Here is a 27,395-nt window from a genome sequence, read left to right as displayed (position 1 = left end):
GTAGGACATGGTGGGCAGTGCTGCGTTTATTTGTTTGTTTAAGAATTAGCGACGTGGAGACAGGAGAAGATACTTCAAATATTGCACTTCTGTACTTTGCTGGCTGTCCTGCCTTATAAGCATACAACAGACAGACTCTCTCCGCACGCAGGACTAATATGTCTGGGATTACTCAGTGGGAAGCGTGGAAAGGTGCTGGAAATAATCCTATTGCTCCTGCTGCACCTTGAGGCTGTTTACTACCTGACTCCTCTGGCTCCTGCGACTAAAAGTGGGCACGAACATAACCCCTGGACGCCTGTAGTAAAATAATAGTAAAGCTCAGAACCAAAAAAGATGCAGCCTGCGCTAGTCCAGCGGTCCCAAAAGAAAGCTCTGCTTTAATCCGGAAACAAAAATGGAAACGTTTTAGCATTTTAGCTGTAATGTGCTACTCGTTTAAAAGAGCAAAATAAAGCAGAACCAAAACAAAACAAAAAATGCTGTCTAAATCTAGTACAGATATTCTTTCTGATTCATAAACTTGAGGGATTGACCAGATAAAAGGATCTTGATAAGTGACTCACTTGTTTAAAAAAATGGTCCTGTGTGAAAAAAATGTTCCAAGCTGTTGGAAAATAACCCCAAAATGAAATTGTCACTACATTAGCATACTGTAAATCCTTCCTCCTTCATCAACGTGTACTGCCAGTTCTTGGCTGGAAAAATTACACAACTTCTAGTTGACACTTAAGTTCAGATTTTTGAAGCTCAGATCTGATAAGCTATGTTTTGTGCTGTTACGTTTTCTATATTTTATGCATTTTAAAATATGTAAAATCATTAATTACATTTTTATTGTAAAACCCAATATACATAATTGCAGTGTGTAGAACCTTCAGAATTATTGGAGTTTGAGAAAATTTCAGCCTAAGTCAACAAAGATGATCGTAGTATAATCTGACAGCACTGGGAGAAATACCTTTGTTCTAATACTAGGCAATCTGAGTGTCAAAAGTTTTCATTGAATAATTACAGATTTAGATACTTAAAAATGAAGGAGAAATACAAAAAACCTTATCAGATTCATTATCCAGTATAAGCACTTTAATATAATTGGGCTCAGAATTCTGGTCTAGGTTTGTACACTGTCCACTTTAGTGTGGAGTAACTCTATTCACTCAAGCAGAAAAATAAAATATCTTAATGGAAGTTGGGAAGTTGGAAATAACCGAACAAATAGCTCAGGGAAAGAAATGCTGAAGGAAGAATTTTAAAATACATGTTTAAGATTGTCACATTATTTTTGTCCCCAAGGTAGTTTGCAAACAAAATGTTTGAAATTTCAAAGTAATTTATATAGTCTTTGTAGAATATTTTTATAGGAAAAAGGATTATTTTTAAATCAACAGAGAGGAATTATCTCATGAACCACTGATCTACCATGCTTATGATTCTCCAAATTCCCTTGCATAATTTTAAATTCTTTTTCTGTTTCCAGCTCTATTTCTGATTCTAGTTTCACGGTTTCCCTTTTCACCAGTAGATCTGTGGTTTCTTCATCTAAATGGTGCAGTTCTTCAGATAACGGATAATGATTCATAGTTTCCTGTTCGCTTTTCTCAAGGGAACAGAGAAGACAGAAAGGAAACCCTTTACACCATGCTGGCGGCCAATGCCTTTGTGGGTTTAAAGGTAGTTTACATCTTTGTGCAGAATCCTCATCCTTTCTGTGTTGAAGCGAGTTGCTTCCAGTTTCTAAATTTCTTGTTGACAAAGGGTTGAGTAGTCCACGCTCTTGCAGAGTACCTTGAAAAAATGATCACATCAATTCAAAATATCCATAAATATAAGTTGTAATTATGATGAAATTTTATCTTTGAGTATTATGGCTCCACATCTTTTTCATTGTTTGTACAATAATATAAATTGCATCTTTTGACCCTCAAAGCAGTTTGCAATGTTAAAACTGAATTAGCCAGAAAGTGCTGTTGTAAGCAAATAAAAGAAGTCCATAAACAGCTAAAAATCAAATGTATCTAAATTTGGTAAAAAAATTGTTTTGACTTGCTGCCTTTGATAACAATACCTTGCTAACATTTCAGGAGAGAATTTTTTAAAAGGGTGACTCAACTGAGAACAGTATATCTTATAGTCTAGGCAAGTATGCTTCTGTTCAAAGAATGCAACAGTTATGTCCCATCTCTAAAAAACTTTGAGAAAACAACCTTCAGAATAACAATCAAAATACCAATAAGCTTACAATTAACAGTTATTCCCACTAATCAATAAATATACAAAGAATTTTCAGCAATGTGACTAATCCAAAAGTCTTACCAGAATAGCCATAAATATAAATATTTTACATGCAACAATTATTGTCCTCTGACATTAAATAACATTAAATTATGAGTAACTTTAGAAAACCTGTCTCAATAACTCATCAGAATAAGTAAATCTGTCTCCTCACCTGAGACTGTGTTTTCTAAGAAGAAGGATAGGAATCCAGTTATAAAAGAAGGAACCATCAACAAAGAAAGCAGAAAGAGGTCTAATGGGATATAGCCTGTAGAAAGAGCATCATTATTAATTTAACAATGTCATGTCCTGATGTTTTATATGTAACATTTCCCGCGTTGATCGAATTTAATCCAAAAGCAAAGAATTAAAAAGAGAAGTGGCAAAAAAAAAGATATTTGCTGAAATAGAGCTTTTGCCTAGCAATTACATTTGAAAGGGAATTCCTAAAGAATAATCCTATAGCCAGGAAGATCTAAATCTCCACAGAATGAGTGATAACACAAATAAAGCCCAATCTGCACATCTTCATACTTAGGAAGCTTCATATGGGAAAGATAACATCTTGAACAATTTATCTAAACTCATTTAATTTCAGTATAGCTTAGTTCAGCAGCCTGAATCAAGGAACACTTAATTGTTTGATGGTTCTAAGTGTTCTCATTATTATAACTTCATAAAGAATTACTTGCAATTAAAAGACTCAGTTCACACATGTACTTTCTTGGGAAAGTAACATGTTTCAGTGACTTTTAAGAGTGATTTTATTTCTTTTTAAATTCTAGTTTACTTGTAGAATGTATTAACACAGGCAGAGTTTAAATGTGCTGATTTAAGATATTTTGATTATAACTCTTATTATAGGCCAGGATTAGAAATAGACTTGTTGGTTGGGAATGAAACAAGTCATTAAAATAAAACATCTGGTTTTTAAAAAATCATGCCTTTTTCATTTGTCTTGCTATACTTCTTAAAGCTTTGAGCATGTAGAAATCCTTACCCCACTTCACCCCACAGCCAGTACCTGTAGTAAGGGATCCAGGTGCTCCAAATAGCCACTTTGGAACCAGAAGTCCCATGAACATGGTGAAGCCCACAATGAAGATATTCCTGCCCGAATCAATATCTGTGTATTGGAAGTAGGAGACACCGCTGCCCACAGCTACACTGTATGTTACGCAAAGCACTCCTCCTGAAGACAGCATCAGCGATCAAAGATCCCCCATGAATGAAAAAAGCAGAACAGAATTCATCTGATGTTAGGACAGAGTAGTAAAATAAAGAGTAATTTTAGATGGCCATTTCCTGATGCTACCAATCATTATGGTAAGAAAAAAAAAGATGGAAAAATTCTAATGGCTGTTGCAAATAGTGTTACAAATAGAAATCTGTTATAATGCCTCTGTTCCCATAATATCCCATAAATAAGACAGAATGCAAACTAAAAAAACACTTCTTTGTAGTTGTCAACAGAAAGGGAAGGGGGAAAGCAGTGCATTCCTTAAAGGCTTCAGATAATCACTTTGGTAACCGAAGTTTCTGGTGCGCAAAATTATTACTGGAGAGCATAATTGATGATTCTTGGCTATGGATGTGTCTCATTGACTATGGATTTGTCCAGGGGGTGGGGGGAAGACCGAGGTCTTGGGTGAAATGAATGATGTGTCAGAGTCGACTGCAACCTGGAAACCTGACATGTCAACGCCTAATAAATCAATCTTCTTTACTCTGAGAGATGCAGCTAGAGACTTATGATTTGAATGGGGGTGCATGTCGGAGTCCTAACACAGAGTGAGTTTTAAAAATTATCAGGAAGTACGCACAATCAGGGAGTGCACCCTGACATTTTCTGGGAATTGAGCACTGCTAAAAATGACCATGCAGAGTTCCTGTCTCCAGAAATAAAGTTCCAGAATTACCTGTTGTTGTTTTTTAATTTTGATTTAGGTACAATAATTAAGCAGAACAGGTACTCCCAACTGATAGTTAAGACTGCAGAAACCACAATTGCAACCAGCCTGCCTTCTATAGAAGATTTGTCTTTTGTGAAGGTCAGAAGGAGGGCTTAGAAGATATCTGTAGATTCCTCACACCCTGGACATAAACTGTTTCAGCTCCTTCCCTCAGGATGGTGGTACAGGGCATTGCAGGCCCTAATAATTATTCACTGGGGCAGGTTTTTGTCCCCTTGTGCCATCAATCTGCTGAACACCTAATTCTCCCAGTGCTGTCTAATGTCTATGTATATTTACCCACGTAATATGGCTGTAGCATTATTACTGATCTTTCTTATTATCTTTCTCACTCCCCCCTCTTATTGGTATTATTATTGTGATTATAATTACTCTGTTGCTTTGCGTATACACTGAGAGCTTCTGCATTTGAGACAAATGTCTTGTGTGTCAAATCACACTTGGCCAAATAAAGTATTCAAGACAGTTCAAAAAAGAGGCAGGACCATTTTACCTCACTGATGTGAATAACCAGGTAGTGGTCCAAGATACCCCCAATCTATGCCCAGTGTGATATACAGAAAGAATTTATTACCATGAATTCCAAGAGGGATGGTGGTAAGAAATCCCATGAGACGAGGAGAGAGGCCCAACACTACGCATGCCAATGCCCCAATCCACACTGAGCGAAACGAGGTAGCCTGAAATGGAAAACAGAATGGAAGCTCATCTCCTACTAAGTTGGCCTCATGGACATTATCTTACAGATCTCTCTACATGCCAGCAAACTAAAAATTGAGGCTCAGAGTAAAAGGACTCCATCAAATGAAGCAAACAGGAAAAAAAAAACTTCAGTTACGTGATAATCGCATTAGTTTGGAAACAGATTTTTGAGCACGTGTCATACTGTGTGGGAATCTTCACTTTGTACTACTCTGGCATTTCCCATTCCCCGCAATATCTGGATGGGCTCAGATGTTCTTCCTCCTGCAGCTCAAATTGTGGAAATCTCATGATTACCATGACTATTATTAACTATTACTATACTATTAATAACTCAAACAAAATCATGCTCCTCCTTGTTATTGTTAAATTTAAGTTAACAATAACTTGTTAAGTTAAAAACTGGAGAGAAATTCCATATTAAATTGACTTGAATTCCCAAAGGAAAAATGGATTATAACTGTAGCATCATAATAATTTAATAAAATACAGATCATTCAATAAAGTATGTTCAGCTCAATGAACATGGTAAGCCCAAAGTGAAAGAAATCAAAAAGAATAAATTGTTATATGCTTATTCTTAGGGAAAAAATGTAAAAAGATAGAGTCATTATCTACCTGAATGTCTATGTTCACATAAGATATTTAGCCATGGATGGTTATGAAATATATTTCACCTGGGTGGGCTCACACAACATTTACCAAAGAACTGTGGCCTATAAAATGCAAATCTATGGAATCCTAAAACATTCTAAGCCACAAAAGGTAAACTGTATTCAGGCTTAGGTTCTTCTATGAACCTAGACACTATATCTTCATATGCAAATGGAGAATATTGTAGGCTGTTTCTGAAACTGGGCTGATGTCCCCATTCTTTAAGGGCAAGTACCTACTGATTCCCATGTGAGATCTCTGCACTGAGCAATCCCATGGCCCCAACCCATACTGTTACCTGAGTCAGGCTGCTGGCACAGGTGTTGGACATACTGGAGGCAGTTCCAGACATGCATCCCAGCACAGCTGATAGGAGACTACCAAGGCCCTCAGCACAGAGTCCTCTGTTACATGAATGCCGCAGTGGGGGTGGATTCTTTAGGGCTTTGCTGCACAGCAGGTAGCAGCCTATGGAGTTCACACTTGCAGTAACCCCCATGGCAGCACCAATACCAATTGCATGGGTGCTAAGCACTGGCCAGCCCTGCTCACCTGGAATAGAGAAAGGAATTGGAATCTGAAGATTAGCACAAGGGAAAAGCAGAGTCTGGCTTGTCCAATTCACTAACCTGGGTAAGGTATTTTGAACCATGGGGACTGCAGAGTGCTGTTGCTGAGGTTAAGATGTTGTGTGGAAGGATGCAAACTGTCCCAAGGGATTGCAACTGGACTAAGAATTCCACAGATAACCCAGATGCTAGAGAAGGGCAGCAGAACCTGCAGGAAATATAAAGTGAGCGTGAGACGACTCTTTCTCAACATAGAGGCTGAGTCTTCAATTCCCCCCAATTTGTTTAAGTAGGCATGATCCACCCATCTTTAACACAGCATCCTCTGATGTGACCTAATGGGAATCACTCTGAAGGTTTAAGTAGTCCCAATCTTGCTATCTCTTAAATGGACCTTGAAAACATATCTGTTTCCCCAAATCCTGGATTCAGAGAGGAGAGTGAAATGCATTACTATATTGGGGATGTTGATCTCCAGGATATCACCTCCTTCCATTTGTTTTATTGCACTGATGTTTGATTCTTGACTTTTAACTCATGACTCATGAATTGATACCGAAAACATGTGCAGGGCTGGATCATCAAATGTCACAGAAAGTCCCTTTGTTTGGCTCCACTGACAGTGAGGCAGTCGGCAAGAGGCCAGGTGCTGGGATATCAAAATACACAGCAACACAATCCTGAAAAAGATGATAGAATAGATGAGATTGTGTAATATACTGCCAAAGGAAGAGGGAACTTGGTCTTACACAGATCTGCCTATACAGGAGCTTTATTCTCTTTAGTTGCAGTGAAAGACACAAACAGAAGCATCCTTACACACAACCTTTTCCCCTTTGCACAAAGAGGATATCTGGGCATTAACGTATATATATTTAAAATCCCTATTCTGGTATTAGAGGCGGTACATTTAGAGAAATGCCAAGCACACAAAAATAGTTAAGGATATGGAATTTTGCACATCTTGCATTTAAAAGTAAATGTGAGGGTAATGCATATATTTAAATTGTGCTTATATTACTAGAAGGGAAACTCAAGTTTTAAAATTCTAAAGTCAGCCACTACCTCACAAAAAGTTTTGTGGAATTCAAAATTTCATAGATGAATGTTTAAAAATGAGAAAAAATATTGTGTTTTAAGAACACCTGAATTTCAATTTCAGCATTAAGAAGCCCTCTTAGAGCTTTCTGCTGAGAGAACCAATCAGCTGGGATACTCATGCCACTTCTAGAGAACATCTGGTTGCCAGATAATGGTTGAAAAAGGTATCTGATATTTGGCTGGTTTTCTGAAAAGAGTTAGGGAAAGAGTGTTGAAGAACCTACAGCACAGCGATTATCCAGTTCTCAGAACAGAGAAGAGCAGCAGGCTTGTAAGCTGAAAGTCCAATCACAGAAAGGCTTGGGGCCAGGACCATGGGGCCACAATGATGGACAATCCATCCACAGACTCCAGAGACTCCCAACAGTATCTGTACTAGACCAGAGACTAGTACTGCACCTGAAATCTGGGGGAAAAGAGAGGAAATATTATTAAAGCTATAAGATTTATTACTGCAGAAAAGCCAGAGCAATATAATAATACAGCACCACTTACCAATTTCATCAGTCCCAATGTGTGAATTTCAGCTCCCAAAATTCTCAGTAATGGTCATACTATCTGGTAATTTCTGGGAGCATGCTCACATTGGGGAAGCAGAATTGGAATGCTGATTTAGGACTGAGGGAACCCTAAATTCAAATCACCACTAACTCTAAAGCTCACTGAGTGGTTTTTGACCAGTTACATTTATCCTAATCTGAAAGAGAGTTGTGAGGACGGGGTGAGGGGGGGAATAGCAATGCCTTCTCATGATTGCTGCTCCATCTTTCTACTTCCATGCAGACAAGATAGATTAATTTGGAGGGGTGGGGGGAAACACATTCAGACAACCTACCAATTTGGCAAGAGAAAAATCTAGTCATTTCTTTACCTTTCAACTATTACATAATAACTATTTCCTTTCTTGCTGTCAAGAAGCTATGGCTTTGGCATTATAACCAAATTGTTCTCTTGCTCTCTGACAGACCAAACCTACCAACCTCATGGAATAATTGCATCGGGTTTCTTGTGTTCTCACAGCCTAGCCCAGCACATATTTCAGGAGCCTCAGTACCTAGATGAAAAAGGAGGATACGTAAATTTGTACTGGGTTCTCAGAACAAAAATAATATTAGGGAAAGGGGGAAACCCCAGAATTCAATATCTTGTGAAAGAAATCTATAGAATTGACTGTAGAAAAGATTCTAAATGAAAGAATGGAAATCTAAGGGCAAATGGAACAAAATCTGAACCCAAACAATAACTGAAAATATTAACTACAGTCCTCTGATTAAAACTTTTTCATCATTTAGGAAGGAAGGAAAGAAAAAAATAGAGATAGTGTATCAAAAGGTAAGGATAAAAGGCAGCTGTTACCTTCCATATTTTACCTGTACAGGGAGCACAGTTCAAAACAGAAGACTGCTTTAGATGGCCTTTCTACTGATTGGACAAGGCAAGGTGTGCATTTTGTCTTGATATAATATGAGATGCTTACATTAGTTTTCTAAGGGATGGATTTACGATGAGATCAGATACCTGTCATCACCACCTGGTTTCCACTGACAAAAATGACAACTTTTGCTAAATCCAAAGAAAGTGGCATAGGGAATCCTGCCAGGTTTGCTATTGTCATTTCAATGCCTTGTGCCTAGTGATATGTTTTTTGGAGCAGTAGTAGGTGCTGTAGATTATAACTCACTGTTTTCTTTTGATAGATGAAGAGGAGCCATCTGCTGAGTCAGTACCATGGCTGGGATAAGGAATTCAAATGACGGAGCCTGCACCAGAGGCAATCTGCAGGGATGACAAAGGCAATAAACATGTGGAAAGACTGGTGGCAACTTAAACGGAGGAGTTATTATCCATCTCCAAAGTTAGTTTTCCAGATACACAAAATATCCTTTCTATATTCTTCCTAAACTTCTAGGAACATAAGATTATATAAGGTACAACAACTTTGGGGGGGCACTTTTTAATATATATATATATTTCTTTATTTTTATTTCTTGCACTTTTAGCTTCCTCTTTGATGTCTTTCTTTTTCCCCCTTTCTTTTTATCAGTTTGTGTTAGCTTTTATCTTCCTTTTTAAAACTGTTAATATGATTATCCAGAAAATCAAGAAAGATATGCCTTTGTTGTGTTGAATAATAGTCTCCCACCTTCTGGGCACAGTCTGACAGAAAGGACTAGAACCACTGTAAATAATGGCTCCAAGCCCCAATTCCACCAGAGGTTCTAAAAAGATGCTATAGTTGATGGTACCCAAAGCTTCCAAGAGATCCAGATGAAGGCCATTCTTTCTCCTATCCCATATCTAATGAAGGTCATTAATCAAGACTGCAAAACAGGATATTTTATTGAAAATTTTATTTATTAGCTGAAAGCTTGACTGAAATTGAACCAGAAAATCCATTATCTTTCAAATGTATCTTGAGCTGCATATCAACCTGGAGCTGCTTTTTGACCAATCTTTTCCTGAAATTGAACATTTGAAGCAGACCTACAATTATCTCCCAGGCTGAGGGAAGTTTTCTTCAGTAAAAGTTTTACTGGTGCTTTTTTATGTAGTACAAAATACACCCATATTGGATATGTTGATCATCTCCTTTGATCATGGGGCCAATGGTATCCTGGCTGTTGGACAAAGAGTAAACATACTGGTTGTTCCTTAGTTGTTCTGACATCCTGTCCCAGTCTTGGAAGGCTGCAAAATGTAAAAATCCAGAACAGCAGCACAAAGGATCATAACCTGAAAGGCGTAGAATGCAGCAACCAGCCTACCCTCCTTTCTCTTCAGCCTCCCATGACATAATTCCATGCCAATAGCTCTGCCACTGTGGATTGCCTATTTTATTTTCTCTGTTTGTCAAACCTATGGGCAGCTCTTCCTCTTAGAGACGGTATTAAACACCTCCCTCCTCCAACTATATTTCAACAGCAACCTTTTGGAGCTGGGTAGTGACTAGCCCCAAATCACCTTGGGAGAATCCTTGGCAGAAGGTATCCTTGGCAGAAGGTAATCCTTGGCAGATTATGGGAATATGGGGAAGAAGGGATTAAAACCAGCTTACCTGGTACCCATACTACACTGAATGGCCGTAGAGATGCCACAGGCAAAGAGATTGTGTGCTAGAAGTCCATCCCAAGATGGAGTCTCCTTCAGTTGCTCCTTGGGCAGTTTGGCAATTAAGAGAAAATGAAACACGCAGAGGAAAGACACTTGGACCAGGAGATGCTAGAGAGAAGGAACAATGGGTTAGAGTAGAGCACTCTCTCACACACACACCTTTACAAAGCTAGTGTCCTTGTTCATAAGACAACACAGTAGTGTATCTAGAAGGCTTGTCTATCAATTTCCAGAATTGCTGGCCAACATCTTCAATGAGACCTACAATTTCTACCCTACCCCTAGAGTAACACATCAAGGTGTAACTCATCAGTTAATAATAATAATCAGCCAATAATTAAAACACTCCATGGATTTTGCCTTACTAATGTGACACACATGCATATCAGGATTAATGCTGGACAACCAACATGCTGAAATCACTTTCCAATTCATTAGAAACAATTTCTCACCTGCCACTACCCATCACAAGACAGTCTCAATTCTTCTCCACTGAATTATTACCTCCTAGTAACTCTACTCACCTGCAAAGCCAATAAGCAACTTATAGGCCAGGGAGGCCATCTGGGCTCTATTTGAGCAAGGGACAGGATGCTTTGGGAGGCTCTGTTGGCTTTGCTCATGCTGCTGACTTCTTCCTTTCCCTTAATGTTGCACTCCTGTCTGGAAAGTGGCCTAGCAACAGGAGAGATTCTTTCCAGCTCCTCCCTTTCCTTTGGTTGTTCGTTTTATTGGCTATTCGGGTCTGAACTTCCACCTTTGGCCCTTCCAGGCCACAATTCTTCAGTCCATTAGCTATTAACTTGGCTTGCCAAGTAACAGGCGTCCTGCATTGGGAGGGTAAGACATGAATGAGCTGGGATGAAAGAAGCAAAAGGAGAGAAGCATTTTTAGATATTGCTCACTGTTCTAAAATAGGAACCATGGTAACATATGCTGTTCATAAGTTAATGTGTTGTTCATTGCTGATTCATTGTTTATGTTGAACTAAGGCGTAATGGAAGTGGAGAGAAAACAAGAATTATCTGGGTGAAAAATAGCTGCATTTACCTAACTGGCATTTCTGTGGACATTACCAACTTTCCTGGAATGTTAATACAGTAGGATTAAAGAAATGAGCAAGACCTGAGGGTCTGATCTTCAGACCAAATCAGAAACTCTATTTAATCACAGCAGCCTTCAAATTTATATTTCCTCCTTCAGCCCTGTAGTCCCCTTTCCATGTTATTTAATATAAGTCTTGATGTGATAGCTGCATTGCTGGTGACTGTATCATATTTACAACTTTGCAGACTAAGGCTGCATTTTTTATTTATTTTCCATATTCATATAAAACCCAGGATCTAGAGGGTGTCTGTTTGTTTTACCAAAAGTCAAATATATTTTATGTACACTTTGCAGATTACTACTTGGGCTGCACTTTTTATTTATTTTCAATATGCATATATAACCAAGGATCTAGAGGGTTTCTGTTTGTTTTACCAAAAGTCAAACATATTTTTAAAGACCAACATACCATAAAACAAAGAAAAACCCAGCACTAGAGAAAATGTTGGATTTGGCAATAATATAGTTTTTATCCTCCATGCCTTAGTTACTGTACATTTCACTTTGATTTCACTTTGATTACTGCAAGATATTCTGTTTGGGATTATTTTTTATATATGTATAAAAGTTGCAAACAGTAGAAAATAGGGCATCTACTGTATACTGCTAACTGATGCACAGGATCTTATGATGTCCATATTAAAAGATCCACACAATTTACCTATTCTTTCCCAAGTATAAATTAAATGAATTTATTAACTTTTTGAAAGTCTTAGGTGGTTGAGGGTCTTGGTATCTGAGAAATCACCTCACTTTACAAATCTGTCCAAGTATTAAAATCTGCAGATCCATCTCCAGAAAATTCCTCTCCTACCTGGTCCATTGAACTAACACCTGCAAGGGTTTTCTTATGCATTGCTTTCAAACATTCCTTAAAAAATTATACTCTCCTTCCCCCTTCCCACCAAGCAAGGTATATAGCCATTGTCAGACTTTTATTGTTAATAATTTTAACTTGTATTATTTATTTTGTATTTGGCATTTTGGTTCTTGTTATCTATGAATATGCAATAGGAAGGTTAATTCCTATAAACTTATTGACAGATAAAAAGAACTAAGCAGTGTTCTAAATTGTGTTTTTTACAGTAAAGAACCCGGATAGTAAACACTCTATTGCATTGTATTGCCCAATACAAACATGGGTATCTGTAGCCAAATAGTGAATTAGAAAATGCAGCTTGTGTCAAATGCTGGGATGCAAACATATGACAGTAGCATTTGCATCATCATGCATATGTAATTTTGACACCATTGCTGTTCGCTGTGAACCTTTTGAATAAAATGTGAGAATGCACTCTGCCTAACCATTCGAAGTTCAGCCTGTTAGAGCTAGATCTATTCCTCCAGCTAAAGACATTTTAATTTAGTGGCAAGTAAATTTAATTTAGTGGCCATTTTCTCAGCAGGCCTGGGAACACAAATGGAGACAGAGCCGATCAAGTGGCCAACTTCATTGTTGTTTCTGCCAGGGGCAGATGGAGTGGTTTTTTAATCAGTTTTTATTATACGTACCAGTACTCAACCACCTATGTGTGATTATATAAATTTGTTTAATAAATAATAAACATCAATATCTAACTAGAAATATGACTTTGTTGTATTAGTACCTTTCCATTTTCACTAGCTTTTCCGAGTGCAATTGATATTGGTCATCTGTTGAAGCCTATTTTATCTGAAAGATCATCTACCCTCTATATTCCTGTATCATGGCGTTTTCTAGTTGCTTCAGTCAAATGAGGTGTGGTGGATAGCTATTTAACAAGATGCCTTTTCAGTGCTGGTATGTCCTTCTCAAACAAACTTGCACAACTGCTCCTTTCAAGTTGATTCAAAATCCTACCTTAGGACTTTGTTCTTTTCTTGCATTCTAGCTATGACTCTACACAGCCATTATATTCTATATCACAAAGAAAGCCCAGTCTCCAGAGGAATGTTCTGATACTTCCTCAAAATGCATTAGTGCAATATAATTTTTAAATCTAGTTTAAATCTAGTTCAAAGAATAATAAATGGTTGTCCAACAGACATAAACAACTCAGTCATGGCTTTATAGAAGATTTATTTATGTGTGTGTGTGTGCGTGTTTTTTCCCCCCAGTCAGTTTTGACCCTTGGCAGCTGTTTGGAGAAGTCCCTTCAGTTTTCTTGCCAAATTTTAGAAATGGTTTGCCATTGCCTCTTCCCTAGAGCTAAGAAAGAAAAAAAAGTGGCCCAAGGTCTTTCTAGGACTATATATGCATGTTAAGAACTTACAGAAGCATTTTCTGCACAAGACTACGTATATCCAGAATATTAGGGAGTTAAGTGAATCACACTATATCTTTGAACAGCTCTGAGGCACAGATCCATAAGACTCCTTTACTTCTGAATATTTTAGTATAGATATGTCTATACACAAAAGAGAACAGGGTGAGAATATCAGCTACACTATTCTGCTACTTTTAGAGGACTGGACATGGGGAGTACTTTAAAATAAAATGTAAGATACTCAAGAACATAATGTTCAGGAGTAATGTCTCTGAGTCACACATACCACAGAGCAGTGTTTTCTCAACCGTGACAACTTCAATTCCACGAATTCTGGGAGTTGAAGTCCGCCCATCTTAAAGTTGCCAAGGTTGAGAAACACTGTCTTAAGCTCCCAGAAAGAAGAGAAAGCAACTAATGGTACTGGATGAAAGTTTGGTATCATGAAACAAACAAACAAACAAAAAACCCAAAGAGACAGGAACACACAAATACCTTTATTAGAAGAGATCCCACCTACAAATTACAGTGGAAAACTACAGCAGAAAAGTGTTGGAAGTAATTGGGGTAGGACAGCCTATCTTATTCAGGAATCCTCCAGAGAGTTTGAATTATCACTCCCCCCAGCCATTGGCCATGCTAACTGGGGATCACAGAAAGTAGTAATCCAACATATTTGGAGGCAATCTGCTTACAAAAGGCAGGTATAAGAAAAAGCTGCCACCCTTCTACCCGTTTCTGTCACAAAAAGCAAAGGAGGCAGTCAAGCACTCATAAATAAGACCAGGGATTCCAAACAATCCTTAATCTTCCATACCCTAATTAACAGTACTGAGCCTTCCCTCAGCAAGTGGCATCCCACCCTACCTTCATCCTCATGTAACAGCACAAGATAATCCCAGGCAAGACCTGCATGGCTTTTTTAGGAAAACAACCGGTAAGACACAGGCAGAGAATACGAGTAATGACTTTACATACTTAATTATGTAACAATCACTGCTAAACCTAAATTGTGTAGAGTTGCTGCTATTCGCCACTGTGGTAGCGAGATCCCATTGAACTCACAGAGAAGTCTACTTGGCAAATTGCTCGACAAGTACAATTAAGCTGGGAGGATCCATGGTGGCTGATGCAAGCAATCCTGATATTAGTGTCCTCACCCAATACAGCAAGAAAGGACTCAAACCAGCCTCCAGTGCAAGTAACTGGCTTATATGAAATGGAAGAAGGGTTTATTAGACTTTGCGCTCCCTGTCCCAGTCTCAACACTTCAGATGAGATGCATTCTTCCAATAAGTTCCTTAAAGCTTTTTAAGCATCACTGTCAATTTGGGGGAAGAGAAAGATATTGAAGTCAAATTTTAAAAGGTGAGTGAGTTAATATCTGCGGCAATACAGTGTATCAAGCGGTTCGTTTCCATCTCTGGCCTTTCCTGCCTTGTGTCCCATGACTCTGATGTACCAAAGCATTTATCAAGGTGTTCACCCCCTACGTCTAAGCTATGTCCTTTTTTTCCAACCTTAACTAGGAAACATAAAAGTTTTGAACCTGCCAAGCTCTAAGGAAGCCTGCCAAGGACACTGTTGCAATGCTAGAGGTTCCGGCCAGTCTTTGCAATTAAGAGACAAACGAAGAGGTCTGTCCCAGCATGAGTTGCTAGAGCAACAGGGAAGTCCAAAGCGAGTTGACTGTTGAGCAAAACAGGTGCAAGCTGTGTGGTTGGCTGTCATGCAGGAAGTGGGCTGATGGCAGTGTGGGCAAAGTGAAGAGCTGATGGGGACCGGTGAATAAGATAATGCCTTTACGACTTTGCCCCAGAGATACAGCGCTGTAACTGAAATCCCACTGATTCCTCTTTGCTGCTTTTCATCTTGTAAGGTTCGATTCTTCACTCTGGGCCATGAAGGACAATATGGTGGCTCTTGCTTGCAATCCATATTCTGGGCTGAAGAGGAAAGAGGCAGACACGAAACCAGAGCATCTCTGGTGCTGGTAACAGCAGTAGGACCAGAACTTTTCACATGGACAGTGTGATGCATCACTGCGGCTGAAGCAAATACAGCAGCAACACCTGTCAGATACACCACACCAAGAATGCATGCTAGCTGTGGAAGGGGGGAAAAAAAGAAACCGGATTATGCACTGTTTTTAGTCTTAGAATTGACGCAATCCACTGGATCAGAATATATTGTCCACCAAGAACTCCAGTTATATATCCCACTCCCTTTCAAATGCAGAAGACTAGGAATTTGTAAACCGATAAAGGAAAAAACTTCCATTATCTAGCAAGGTCAAGTGAGACAAATGCTGCTAGATATATTAGTTTCTGAGTATTTATTGCAGAGTTCACACATATCATTCTAAACCATAATGCGGTACGACTTTGAGGGTACAAGGATAGTCATTGTGTCTTATTTAATAAATCTTGGTTGAACAAATCTTCATGGTTTGCCCACTCTACTGTGGATTTTGTTGATTTATAAGTGTTTAACTTTTCTTTATCTGTCTGCATTGTCACCACTCTAAGGGCTTCTAAATTGAAAAATGGTGTAGAAAATCTGTAAAATCACAGATGAAATAATACAGAGGGTTATAAAATTCTATCTAGCAGAAATCCAGACTGGAATACCCGGCTTCTTTGGACCAGTCAGCGCATGTGACATTTGAAAGTATATAATAGCTATTCAAAGAAAATACAATGTCCTTGCAGGGTGCAGATAGTCACAGAACCTTAATTTAGCATGTTATTGATGGGGTTGCTGTCTCTCTGACACTCCCATCCCCACCTCCACAATTAATATCAATCCACAGTTTCTCTTTGTTTTTTTCCCTTTGGGCAAGTTGGGCAGCTAACAAAACTAGCATCCTATCATTTTTACCCCAAGTAAACATATGAGGGACCTCAGAATTAGGATCTCTCTCTCTCATTTGCATACCGCACCCTAAATAGCCTATTGACCTGTCCCTATTTTTACCTATCTCATTTACAACCCCTTGTACTCTTTGTCACACCCTTTAGGCAATTTGGTTCCTACCTTGGCTACCTGCTGGTAGAATTGACCCAAAGCCTGCTGCCATAAAGTTTGCTCCAGTAGAACGCACAGATCAGTGTAGGTGAACCAGCCACGTCTAACACCTTGCTTCTCAGCCACACTGTAGGAACAAAAAAATTGCAGAGCCTTTACTCAAGAACATCCCCATTTCTGGTGTCGTCAGACCTATACAAACAAACCACTTCCTTGTTATATTACAGTGACAGACATATCCATGCTGCTATATTTGTCACTACTACTGTAGCACTGATACAGTTTAGCAACAGAGCTAATCAATTTACGGTGTCAGTCAGAGAACACTCCTCACTTCACACACACACACACACTCCAGTGGAACATGAAGAATAAAAGGAGTCTTCTTTGGAGAGGATTTTCAAAGCTGACTAAGTCACATGGACAGTACTTCCAGTTTTAGAACAAAACACATTCTTTTTGCAAAATTCAGCAAAAATGTACAGTGTACATTCTGATACGCTGTATAGTCACATGTGGGAAGACAGAAGACTGGCTGAACAGTGGTTCATCAAGGACTTGCAGTTTAGCTATAGATACAGCAGAACATAAAGTCACTTTCTGATCATATTCAGTCCATTTAGAATACAAAATAATTGTTTTTCCATCCCACTCAAAGAACTCCTTTTATGCCAGTTCTAGAAAAATTTTAGCATCTTCATCAAAAATACCTACCATCCTTCCAGCCAGCTGAACACTTCAAAAAACTCCTTGGGATCTGTAAAAAGACTCCAGTCCTGTAGATAAGGAAATAATGATTGAAACTATGAGCTAGAATCGTTTACCTATCCCTCTTTTTACATGAACAGTGCATGAAATATAAGAGGGAAGGATTGAATGATGCGCCATGCTGACTACATTTAAATGTAAAAACGTTCCCCATATTCAGTTTGGGCAGTGCCTCATAACAGCCATAGGTAATGCTTTTATTTCTCTCTTATTTCTCTTCAACGAATTTTCAACTGCAGCTGGTGTGGGGTTCTGCTCATGGAATGTTCTTCTATTTCAAGTGGAAGAGAAATCCCTTAAGTCTTGCAGACATCTGGATAAAACAATACGTCTGCTTGACAATTACTGTTATCACTTTGGATTGTTGTTATTGTTGTTGCTGCAAGTGTTTGGGGTTCATTCATGAATCTATTGCTCTGAGTTTACTTAGGCATTACAGTACTAAATGAAATCTATATTATTTTGCATTTTAACAACATAATACCCAACAAGAGCTGTGGTGGCACAGTGGTTAGAATGCAGTACTGCAGGCTACTTCTTCTGACTGCTGACTGACTGCAATTTAGCAGTTTGAATCTCACCAGGTTCAAGACTGACTCAGCCTTCCATCCTTCTGAGATCGATAAAATGAGAACCCAAATTGTTGGGAGCAATATGCTGACTCTATAAACTGCTTAGAGAGGGCTGGAAAGCACGGCGAAGCAGTATATAAAACTAAGTGCTAGTGCTATCTATTATTCGATCTTCATTATAATTGCAAACTCCTACAGCTTGGTCACTCTTAAAGTCCATATATCTTCTAATGTCCTTTTAGCTCACTGATTTCTCTGAACTTTGGATGAAAGTAATGAAGATTTGTGCATCTCCTTCACATAACACATCTTTAGAAGTCTTACAATGGCACGGAGGAAATTCATCTCCAGCATGTTCATAGTCTGTACATCCACCTTGCCTGCAGCACTCCATTCGTCATTAAATACCTCTTCCTCTTCTCCTTCATCGTAAAGGTACTTGCTGGCAACCATCTGAAAGCAACAGGAGGAGGGGCTATATTAAAAACACCATCACTGTGGTTTGCTTTAGTATAAGAATGGGGTAAAAAAATGGCAATTTCCCCTATTTCTAAGATTGGAAGAAAACCCCAATCCTCAACTTCCAAATTCTAAGATATTTAGAGAAGTGGAATGGAGGGAGAGTTTTCCAGTGTAGATTTTAAAGCCAGTGTGAAAAATTAAATGCCAAAGGTTAGATGAGAAAGATCAATTCACAAAGCTAAATATCAGCAGATATATACAGTGTAGATAAACAGTGTGATCGACTTGAAGCTAAAAAGGTGACAGGACATCTGGAATGCATTATAAAAAGAAAAAAATATGGGAATGGAACAATGATGGGTTAAACCTGGGGGTGTTTACAACTAGATACATAGCACCAATTGATTTAAAGTTTATATATCAAGAGAAATATTGTTCAATAGATATCACAATAATGTTCAGTAATGCTTAAAAATCATCCTATAATACTTTAAAGTTCAATATTTTCCATAAATACAAGTAGTTCAGGACCCAATACAAGTTTTCAGACTTTTTAAAAACATCATATCTTTATCAACTGGGCATCATATCTTCATGGTGATAATGTTCTGAAATGATGGAATCTGGAAGAATCAAGACGGCTTGTAGTACAGACAAAAGATCCTGAACATTTTCTTCATAGCATTACAGTTGTACACTTCTTGGGAAAAGATTCATTATAAAAGTACATGTAACTCCTATTTTCTAAGATGATTAAACGTGCGGATAGTTATATAAATAAACGCATGCTCTCTCTCACACACAAGCATTCTGATTTGCCTGCCTCCATCCCAACCCAATTACTCACCATGGAAATCAAGAAAAGGTCGGAGGATGAGATCTGCTGTAGGTATTCAGGATTACGGTGCCGAAGTCGCTCGATATAAACTAAGGCCAACATCATGGAACAGGGAGAAATACAAGCCTCCCTAAAAGAAACAGCATATTGAAAATCTCATCCCACAGGACTCAAATAAGAGACCTTCCTGGAGGCCATTTTAGCTGCACAAGCAAACATTATTAAACTTGTGATATATTCTGCAACATAGCTATTGTGTATTTACAAGCTCCACTCTTGAATGCTGACAAGGAGAAGTGGAAACCTTCCTGATTGGGTTTTTAAAAAATGAGAAATACTATCCTGATCACATTTTGCTTACTGCCTTTCTATAATTGGGCACCACGGGAACAGAAGGATTCTTTATTCTGAACCAACATGCTTCCTCTTATGATTCCAAAAAGTGTCTGCAAGATGTTAAAGCAAATTTAGATACATTAGTTTGCTCTTTTGGAAGTCCCAAGAACAACACGAAAAATAGGGTTCTTAGGATTTACAGCAGCATTTTTTCAATCATCTCTCACTAAAAATCTGTTGTCAAGGCCAACTTTTTACCTTCTGATCCTGTTAATTTTTTTTTCCAAGCAGAAATTTTTGGAAAGAACTCTCCTTATATTAATTATATTAATTCTTAATTATAAAGTAATTATTCACAATTATAAGTAGCCATCATACAACAGTGCCAGCTTGGTGCAGTGGTTAAGATGGTGGCATAAAAACCAGGAGAGTGTGAGTTCTAGTCTCACCATAGGCACAAAAGCTGGCTGGGTGACTTTGGGCCTGTTAAGCTCTCTTAGCCAAACTCACCTCACAGGGTTGTTTTTGTGGGGAAAACAGAAGAAGTAGTACATATGTTTGTTGCCATGAGTTACTTATCAAGTAATAAAGTTGGAATAAAAATCTAATAAAAAATAAAATGAAAAATAAACTTTTCTTTCTAGCCATTCTTTCCCCCAAACCAGAAAATATCTTCTTCCATATGTAAAAAGGTACAACAATAAACATGAATGCAGAGAAAAAATTGGTGCGAAGGTAGACAAAGAGAATTGGGTCATACCGGGAGACATGAGAAACGTATTTCTTTTGAAGTCTCCTAATTGGACTAGGAGCAGCTTTCTGAAGTAATTCAACAGCAATATCTAAACACAAAAAAATATATAGCATCAATGCAATACAAAGAGATCTTTCTTCTCAAGCTGAGGAAATTTCTTGCTCACATTTTCCTGTAACATAACAGAATCTATTGTAACATCCATTTCTGAAATTGTTTTCTCTATGTCTCTTTCTGTCTCTCACTTGATTAAAATAATTGTTCAAGATTGAGAAATCACAAATGCTGAGAATGAATTCAAAACAGCCTGTCTCATGCTCAGAGTAGCAGTTTCTCACTTGGAGGTGGGGGGAAATGATTTGCAAAATTTCACACCAAAATATTTCAAAACAAATTCTTTTGCACCTTTCTCCATCTGATTTCCCTCAGAAGCCTCTCTGACATAAGAAAGTTACAGGGTAGATTATTGGAGAGAAGGCAAAGAAGAAAAAAGAGACTCCTTCCACTATAGATTTGCATTTGTGAGATTTATTTTCTTTAACCCCAATCCTTTGTTTAAGTTGATTTACCTTTTAATGGTGTCTCTATAATTAATCAGATTTGTACTAAGAGTCTGTTGTTAGAACTTTAGTAGCTGTCTGATCTAAAAGTATTCCAATCTCAGCAAGTTCTCTTTAGCAAGATTTATTACAATAAAAGCAATAATAACATCAAACCAATATATAGCATTGAAAAAAGCTGTTTTGTTTCTGTTGAACATTTTCCAAAATTTCAGTATTGATCAGGAACTTTGGTTAGAAAACTACCTATTGGCTAAAATTTGGAATGTAAACAAAATTATAAATTTATTGTCAACTTAAACAACAGGATCTGCTTCAATAGATTCTGTCACAACAAAAATAAATACCTAATTTACTGAATATCATTTGGAAATAATTCATATAAAGTTATAGGAAAAAGCATATCTTTGGGGAATTACACATGATAATAAATGTGATTGTTATATTTTTAAATGAAATAATAGAGTAATATACTCTGTTGGGACAGACTAGACTTCGATTGTTCTTCTTATTCTTTCATTCATTTAGTTCTTAGAAATGGTCAACTCATGATTAATTTCTAAATGCAGAAAGAAGGAGAGCGCTATTATTCTGTTCTTCATTTTATCTCTCTTATATATACCTACTGCCCACACCTCGCCTTATACTTTATTTAAAATGAAAAATTTATGGGAAAAACCACTGATCTTTTTTCTTGAACCCTTTCCCATTTAGTTTATGGCACTTTCTATCAAGTGCTTGGGCCTACCTGTGAAATATTGTATATTCACAACATAATTCAGAGAACATATATTCCACTCCTTTCTCAGGTGTTTAAGTAGCCCAGTAATGCTGACAAATGAGCAAATCAGGGTGAGAATTCCTGAACTATTTCAAAGCTAAGGTAGAATTTTGCAGAATTGATTATATAGCCAACTTATTGTACATGTGAAGATAAGCCATGGTCCAATTCTAATAGCTTGCAATTTTCTCCAGCATATCATTTTTCCCTCTCTTAAACGTTCCCTAAGGCCAAATATAAAATTTCCAAATGAACCTCACCTGCAACTGGACTTGAGAGATTATCAAGGGCACTGTCTTTATCCCAGCCATAATAAAGTCGTTTACGTACACGATCACTCAACTGCTGGTGCTTGGGAAGGAACTGAAAAAAGAAATCCATAACACTGTAGTACGCAAACACACCATCTTTCCCCCCATGCCAATCACAAACAAGTTAAGATTACATTTCAGTACATAAACATGTCCTAATCACCTATAGGAATATTGGAAGCAACTTTCATCTTGTCACTTGTTCTTAAGAAAAATCTGACTAGATCTACATTACTGAGCCAGTTTGGTGTAATAGATAAGGTGTCAGGCTAGAAATCAGGAACCTATAATTTCTACACCCACTTTAGACATGAAAGCCAGCTGGGCCAAAAACTCATTATCAGAATTAAGTCAGACTTAATTCAAGTTGCAAATTGTTCCAAAACAGGTCTTCCCTCAGAAAAGAAAGAATTAGTGGTTCATGTTAAAACATTTCAATGAGTGGCATGACCTGCAAAAGTGCCCTGTTGAGGATCTATGACTTTTTTGGGTTCATATACCATACAGTAATAACATACAGTAATCGATAATTCAGAGGTCACAGACCACAACAGTTGGCTTCATAGGCAAAGCCGCAATTATATAAATCCCACTATTGTATAGCTGGTTGGTTGATTTGTTTATGAAATTTAGCTACCACCGCACAATGGTTTATAGTAGTAAAATACAAATTCACTATATAATAAAACCAAAATAAACAGCAGCATAATAGTAATTACTTTTACAATCTCATGAATTTTACTCAATTATAAATATCCTGGCCTTGACTTTTCTCTCAGCCTAATGCAAGAGCAAAACTGTTTGTGCACGCACACTTTCTAATTCCAATTAAATTATTTTTGAGGCTGCTCTCTTTAGCCTTGGTTCTCAACTTGGCCTCTCGTTTTGGGGGGAAGCTCTTTTTTCTCTGTTTATCTTAGTTTGGATTTTAAAAGATCAAAATATTTTTCCTCCAAAAAGAAAGGCTTAGGGAAAAGCATATTTTGACTTTGAGATCAAGATGCATATTCAAAATATTTGCAGTAACATGACACGCAGCTGAAAAACTGGGAGTACCTTGTGGCAGCAACAGGCTTGGTAGGGCAACCTTCACAATATCTTCACATTCAATATAACTTAGAACTTCAGTGAACACTTTCTGACATACATTTTGGCCTTTTCAATGAGAATTAAACTTATACTTTACTTCCATGTATGTACTCCACTAGACAAAATCAGACATCTGTTATTCTGTAATTATACACTCCCCCTTTTTCTTAGTTTTTTCTTTTCTTTTCTTACTTTTCTTTTCTCTTTCAGTGTACACTCTATCATTTCTTCCTCTTTAAATTCAAGTTGCAATCCTTCATATGCTATGGTCATCACCAAATAGGTCCATATTTACCAAGAATAATGCTTTAATCATATGTCTACCGCAAGTATTTCCTGCTCATTGGTTAGTTTTGGCATATTTTGTGCACATGCCGCAAATACGGACAAAGCTTTCACGCAAACCAGAATTTCTACTTCGCTCTTCTGTACTCTATTCTATATTCTCTAGAGATATATAAGGTTGTAATATATGTGCTATTTATTGCATAGAGCAATTTTTTAAAATGGGAAGAATTAGAGAAGCAAGCATATATGGTTTCCAACCAGTTTTTCCATTATTTTTGAAGGTAAATACTAAGCCAGCCCTTTTATACTCTCCTAGACTTCACCGATCTTCAACAATTCTTATCAAATGAGCACAATCTAGGACCTTAGATTCCCAGTGTTTTAGGAGGTCATCCAAAGCTTTGATATGGCTTTCGGGAGTCTCCCAAAAGTTATTAAATTATAATTTTTAGTGAGTGCAGAATAATATAATAAGTATTATTAATTTTAACCATCGAAATGTACATTGAATTTAAGGGAAAGCAGTGTTTGACTTGGTAATAACTAATATGACATAAGCCCCCCAAGTCTCTTCACTTCTTTTGCATGGAAGTCTGTATCTTAGGAGAACATTAATACATGCAAACAAGCCAATAAGCCCTTTCAAGTGTGGAGAGGAGTCAGGTGCAAGCAACCAGAACCTTCATGGATAGTCTCAAGCAGAAGCTTTATTATTAGTCACCTATGTTAGAAAAATCTAGCCAGACTGACTGCATTCCCTTGGGAATAGTCAGATAAGGCTTCAGGGATTCTGGGGAGGTTAGGCCTTTTCCACTTCCTGCAATGCAAGGTCTCTAAGCTCAGCCCTTTCTTAACACCTGCTTTCAGTCTAGTTTGATATTCCAACCACAGGTTTGTCCTTCTCTATTTGTCAATGCCTTTTTTCCACTGGCAAAGTAATTTTAATAGTATTAAGAAAATGAAGCACAAAGCAACAACTTTCCCTAGTGTGTTGTGCTGATACATGAAAACACAAAACATTATTATGGTAATTTCTGCACTTTTGATTTATAGCATCTTCTAGATCTAGAGTAATACAGACCATCAAATTCTAGACCTAGAAAATTAGAACTATGCCGCCTTCGGTCTGATCTAAGTATAGTATATAAAATCATACATTGCAATGTCCTACCTGTCAATGAATACTTCAGCTTCAACCATAACAATACAAGAGCACACAATAGATACCAACTCAAGGTTAACAGCACCAAACTTGATTGCAGGAAATACAACTTCAGCAACAGAGTGGTCAATGTCTGGAATACTCTACCTGACTCTGTGGTTTTTTTCCCCAAACCCCAAAAACTTAGACTGTCTACTATTGACCTCACCCCTTTCCTAAAAGGTCTGTAGGGGGTGTGCATAAGCGCACCAATGTACCTGTCCTATTGTTTCTTTTATATATTTTTAAATTTTTCTTATATGTATCCATGTATTCATAACTATGTTTTTACTTATACCTATTATCTTGTAAGCAATTGACAAATAAAAATAAATAAATAAATAAAATTACAGTAAACAGACAGGCTTTAAAATATTGCTGCAGAAACGACTAGATCTAGTTGATCCTATGAAGATGTGGAAGGTGCCATAGTGAAGAACTGGCAACACCTCTGTCTCCACAACAGAATGTCCTTGTTTCTAAACCTCTCTTGTTATACCTTTGTCTGATCATAATTTATATTTTATTCTTTTGATCTCTTGTTTTGTCACAGGGCTTGCAGTCTTATTTCCTCAGAAGAAGGAGGTAAATAATCAGGCTCAGAAATTATAAGGGATGTTACAACTCAAGCCTCAATGTGATTTTTAAAGAAATGGATCACTGAAACAGAAGCATTATTGTAGGAAGAAATGTAAGTGGGCTGAAAGGGAAAAAAGCGGGGTTTGCTGGTAAGATCTCGGGGCTATCTGAAACAATTCAGTAAAGATTTTTGTCTCGGTTCTAACAATAAAAACGGACGCATCTTTCCGCCTGAATGAAAAGCAAGGGCGCGTCACAGATCGATTATCGATCAATAAAGAAAGAAAGGCACAGGGCAGACAGGAAGAGGCCGCGACCATTCAAAGCCAAAACAGCGTTAGCGGTCGGGGTGGGTTGGACGACAGTGACGACGACGACAACTCACCGTGAACTCTTGGAAGCCGCTCAGGGAGAAAGCGCCCTCCTCGTCCAGAAGAAGCTTGTCTAGGTCCATCTCGATCGAGGGGCGCGAAGAGGTGCCGGACGAGGCTTTCGAGGCTACTCCCCGTTTCGAGCGGAGCGGCGATGGGAGTCTGTCACTGCCCGAATCCCCCCCGGTTTCTGGACCCCAGCTCCCCAGCGATCGAGCAGCTCCTTAGATGAGCTGCGCCTCCGAAAAGAAGGAACCCAGGCCCGGCGCGGCTTCTCGCCTTCCTCTTCCTGGGGCGGGCGAAGAGGCGGTCTTTTCTGCGGCCGCAGCCAGATGTAAAAGGCTGGGCGGTCTGGTTGGAGGATGAGTTACGGAGCGACTGACGCTATAATTCCACCTCAGGTCCAAATAAACCATGCGGGGAAGGACGAATTTTTGCCTTTGGAAAGGGAAGCCGAGCAGTTTCTTTCTTGGCACAGCGTGGAATTAGCCCCAGAGTCGGAGGCATAAGGGGACTGACTGCTAGGCTCCTACCCTCCTACTGTCAGAGGATAGTAGTCAAAGATAGGTAGGTAGGTAGGTAAATAGGTAAGTAGATAGATAGACAGACCTTATTGTCACTTTGAATGTACACTAATCAGCATACATTAAAATGAAATTTTGTTGCATACAGCTCTTAAAGCATCATCACTTCCAATATACACTACATAAACATGACAAAAAATAGATACAAAATTATGCATATACCCACATACATGACACAGAGAAACAACACAGTCTAGTTCAGATGTATACATGTGCCTGGTGAGAAAAATGAATCTTGTGAGTTTTTACTAGACAGATGGCACAGGGAACAAAGCTGTTTCAGAATCTGCTCTTTTGTTTCTTAGCCTCCCTAAATAAGTAGCAAATAGGTGTCTGACTCTGTTCACAGCCTGGTGTCAGGTTCATTCACAGCATGGGTTAGATTACATAATGAGGAAAAGCGAACATATTACTGTATTGTGCGCTTTGGTTCCATGGTTCATAAGGACAACAATCTAACATCCACAGAAAACGGCAGAGTTGTGCTGTAGAGGTAAAATAGCATTGAGAGAGAGCCCCTTTTTTCCTGCATCCACAAGATAGGCGTACTGTGCTGCTGTAAATCAGTTTGGCTCTATACCCACAAAAGTTCATGGCCTCATGCCACCCTGACGGACTATGATTATTATGCACCATCAAGTCGACCACATGTTCTCCATGAAGATCTGTCCCCAATCTGGTCCTCTTTTAACAATGCACTCATTGCCTCTGTCCCAAAGATGATTTTTCAAGAGGCAACTGGACTTTCTAGATTTTTCTTTGTAGACGTTTCGCTTTTCATCCAAAAAGCTTCTTCAGCTCTGAGATGCTTCTTGGATGAGAAGCAAAACATTTACAAAGAAAAACCAGAGAGTCCAGTTGCCTCTTGAAAAAGCACCTTTGGGACAAATCATGATCTGGAATCTCCATAGACACACATCGCTGTTCTAACCAGTCCGCCATGCCACACTGAACACCTCAAATTTCAGCTTGCTTTATTGCCATTTTAATATTAATTGTAGGCATCACGTTTTATTAGCTGTTGGTTTTATTATTTATATGGCGTCCAGTGGTAAATCGCTGCGGGTTGTCAGCAGGGTGCGGATTCTGGCGCTGATTATAAATATAGCCGTCTTAAATCATAAAGTCTCCATG

General features: G+C 38.2%; 2 protein-coding genes and 1 long non-coding RNA gene across 3 annotated transcripts; 1 reads left to right on the top strand and 2 right to left on the bottom strand.

Annotated features, from left to right (window-relative positions):
• Positions 1-822: 822 nt before the first annotated feature.
• On the bottom strand, positions 823-11,118 carry SLC23A3 (solute carrier family 23 member 3). The gene is made up of 12 exons (XM_026665321.2): positions 10,912-11,118; positions 10,332-10,495; positions 8,958-9,052; positions 8,257-8,330; positions 7,501-7,682; positions 6,732-6,855; positions 6,236-6,383; positions 5,905-6,158; positions 4,825-4,930; positions 3,302-3,469; positions 2,450-2,545; positions 823-1,788 (listed from the first exon to the last, which is right to left on the bottom strand). Exons 1-12 carry the CDS (start codon positions 11,008-11,010, stop codon positions 1,385-1,387), a joined length of 1,914 nt encoding a protein of 637 aa, XP_026521106.2. The 5' UTR covers positions 11,011-11,118; the 3' UTR covers positions 823-1,384.
• A 3,098-nt stretch (positions 11,119-14,216) lies between these two features.
• On the bottom strand, positions 14,217-25,925 carry CNPPD1 (cyclin Pas1/PHO80 domain containing 1). The gene is made up of 8 exons (XM_026665550.2): positions 25,692-25,925; positions 22,099-22,201; positions 20,504-20,585; positions 19,417-19,537; positions 18,432-18,560; positions 17,482-17,543; positions 16,777-16,894; positions 14,217-15,846 (listed from the first exon to the last, which is right to left on the bottom strand). The coding sequence occupies exons 1-8, from the start codon at positions 25,758-25,760 to the stop codon at positions 15,262-15,264; spliced, it is 1,269 nt and encodes a 422-aa protein (XP_026521335.2). The 5' UTR covers positions 25,761-25,925; the 3' UTR covers positions 14,217-15,261.
• Positions 23,411-25,822, top strand: LOC148133205 (uncharacterized). Its single transcript, XR_015746587.1, has 2 exons — positions 23,411-25,268; positions 25,310-25,822. It is a non-coding gene; the product is annotated as an uncharacterized LOC148133205 (long non-coding RNA).
• Positions 25,926-27,395: the final 1,470 nt, after the last annotated feature.

This window comes from Notechis scutatus, chromosome 1 (genome assembly GCF_049901735.1).
Source record: "Notechis scutatus isolate UNSWTSFEM ecotype Mainland chromosome 1, rNotScu1.2, whole genome shotgun sequence".
Lineage (NCBI taxonomy): Eukaryota > Metazoa > Chordata > Lepidosauria > Squamata > Elapidae > Notechis > Notechis scutatus.
Note: the sequence above shows the minus strand (reverse complement) of the source record. Positions and strands in the feature narration are given on the sequence as shown.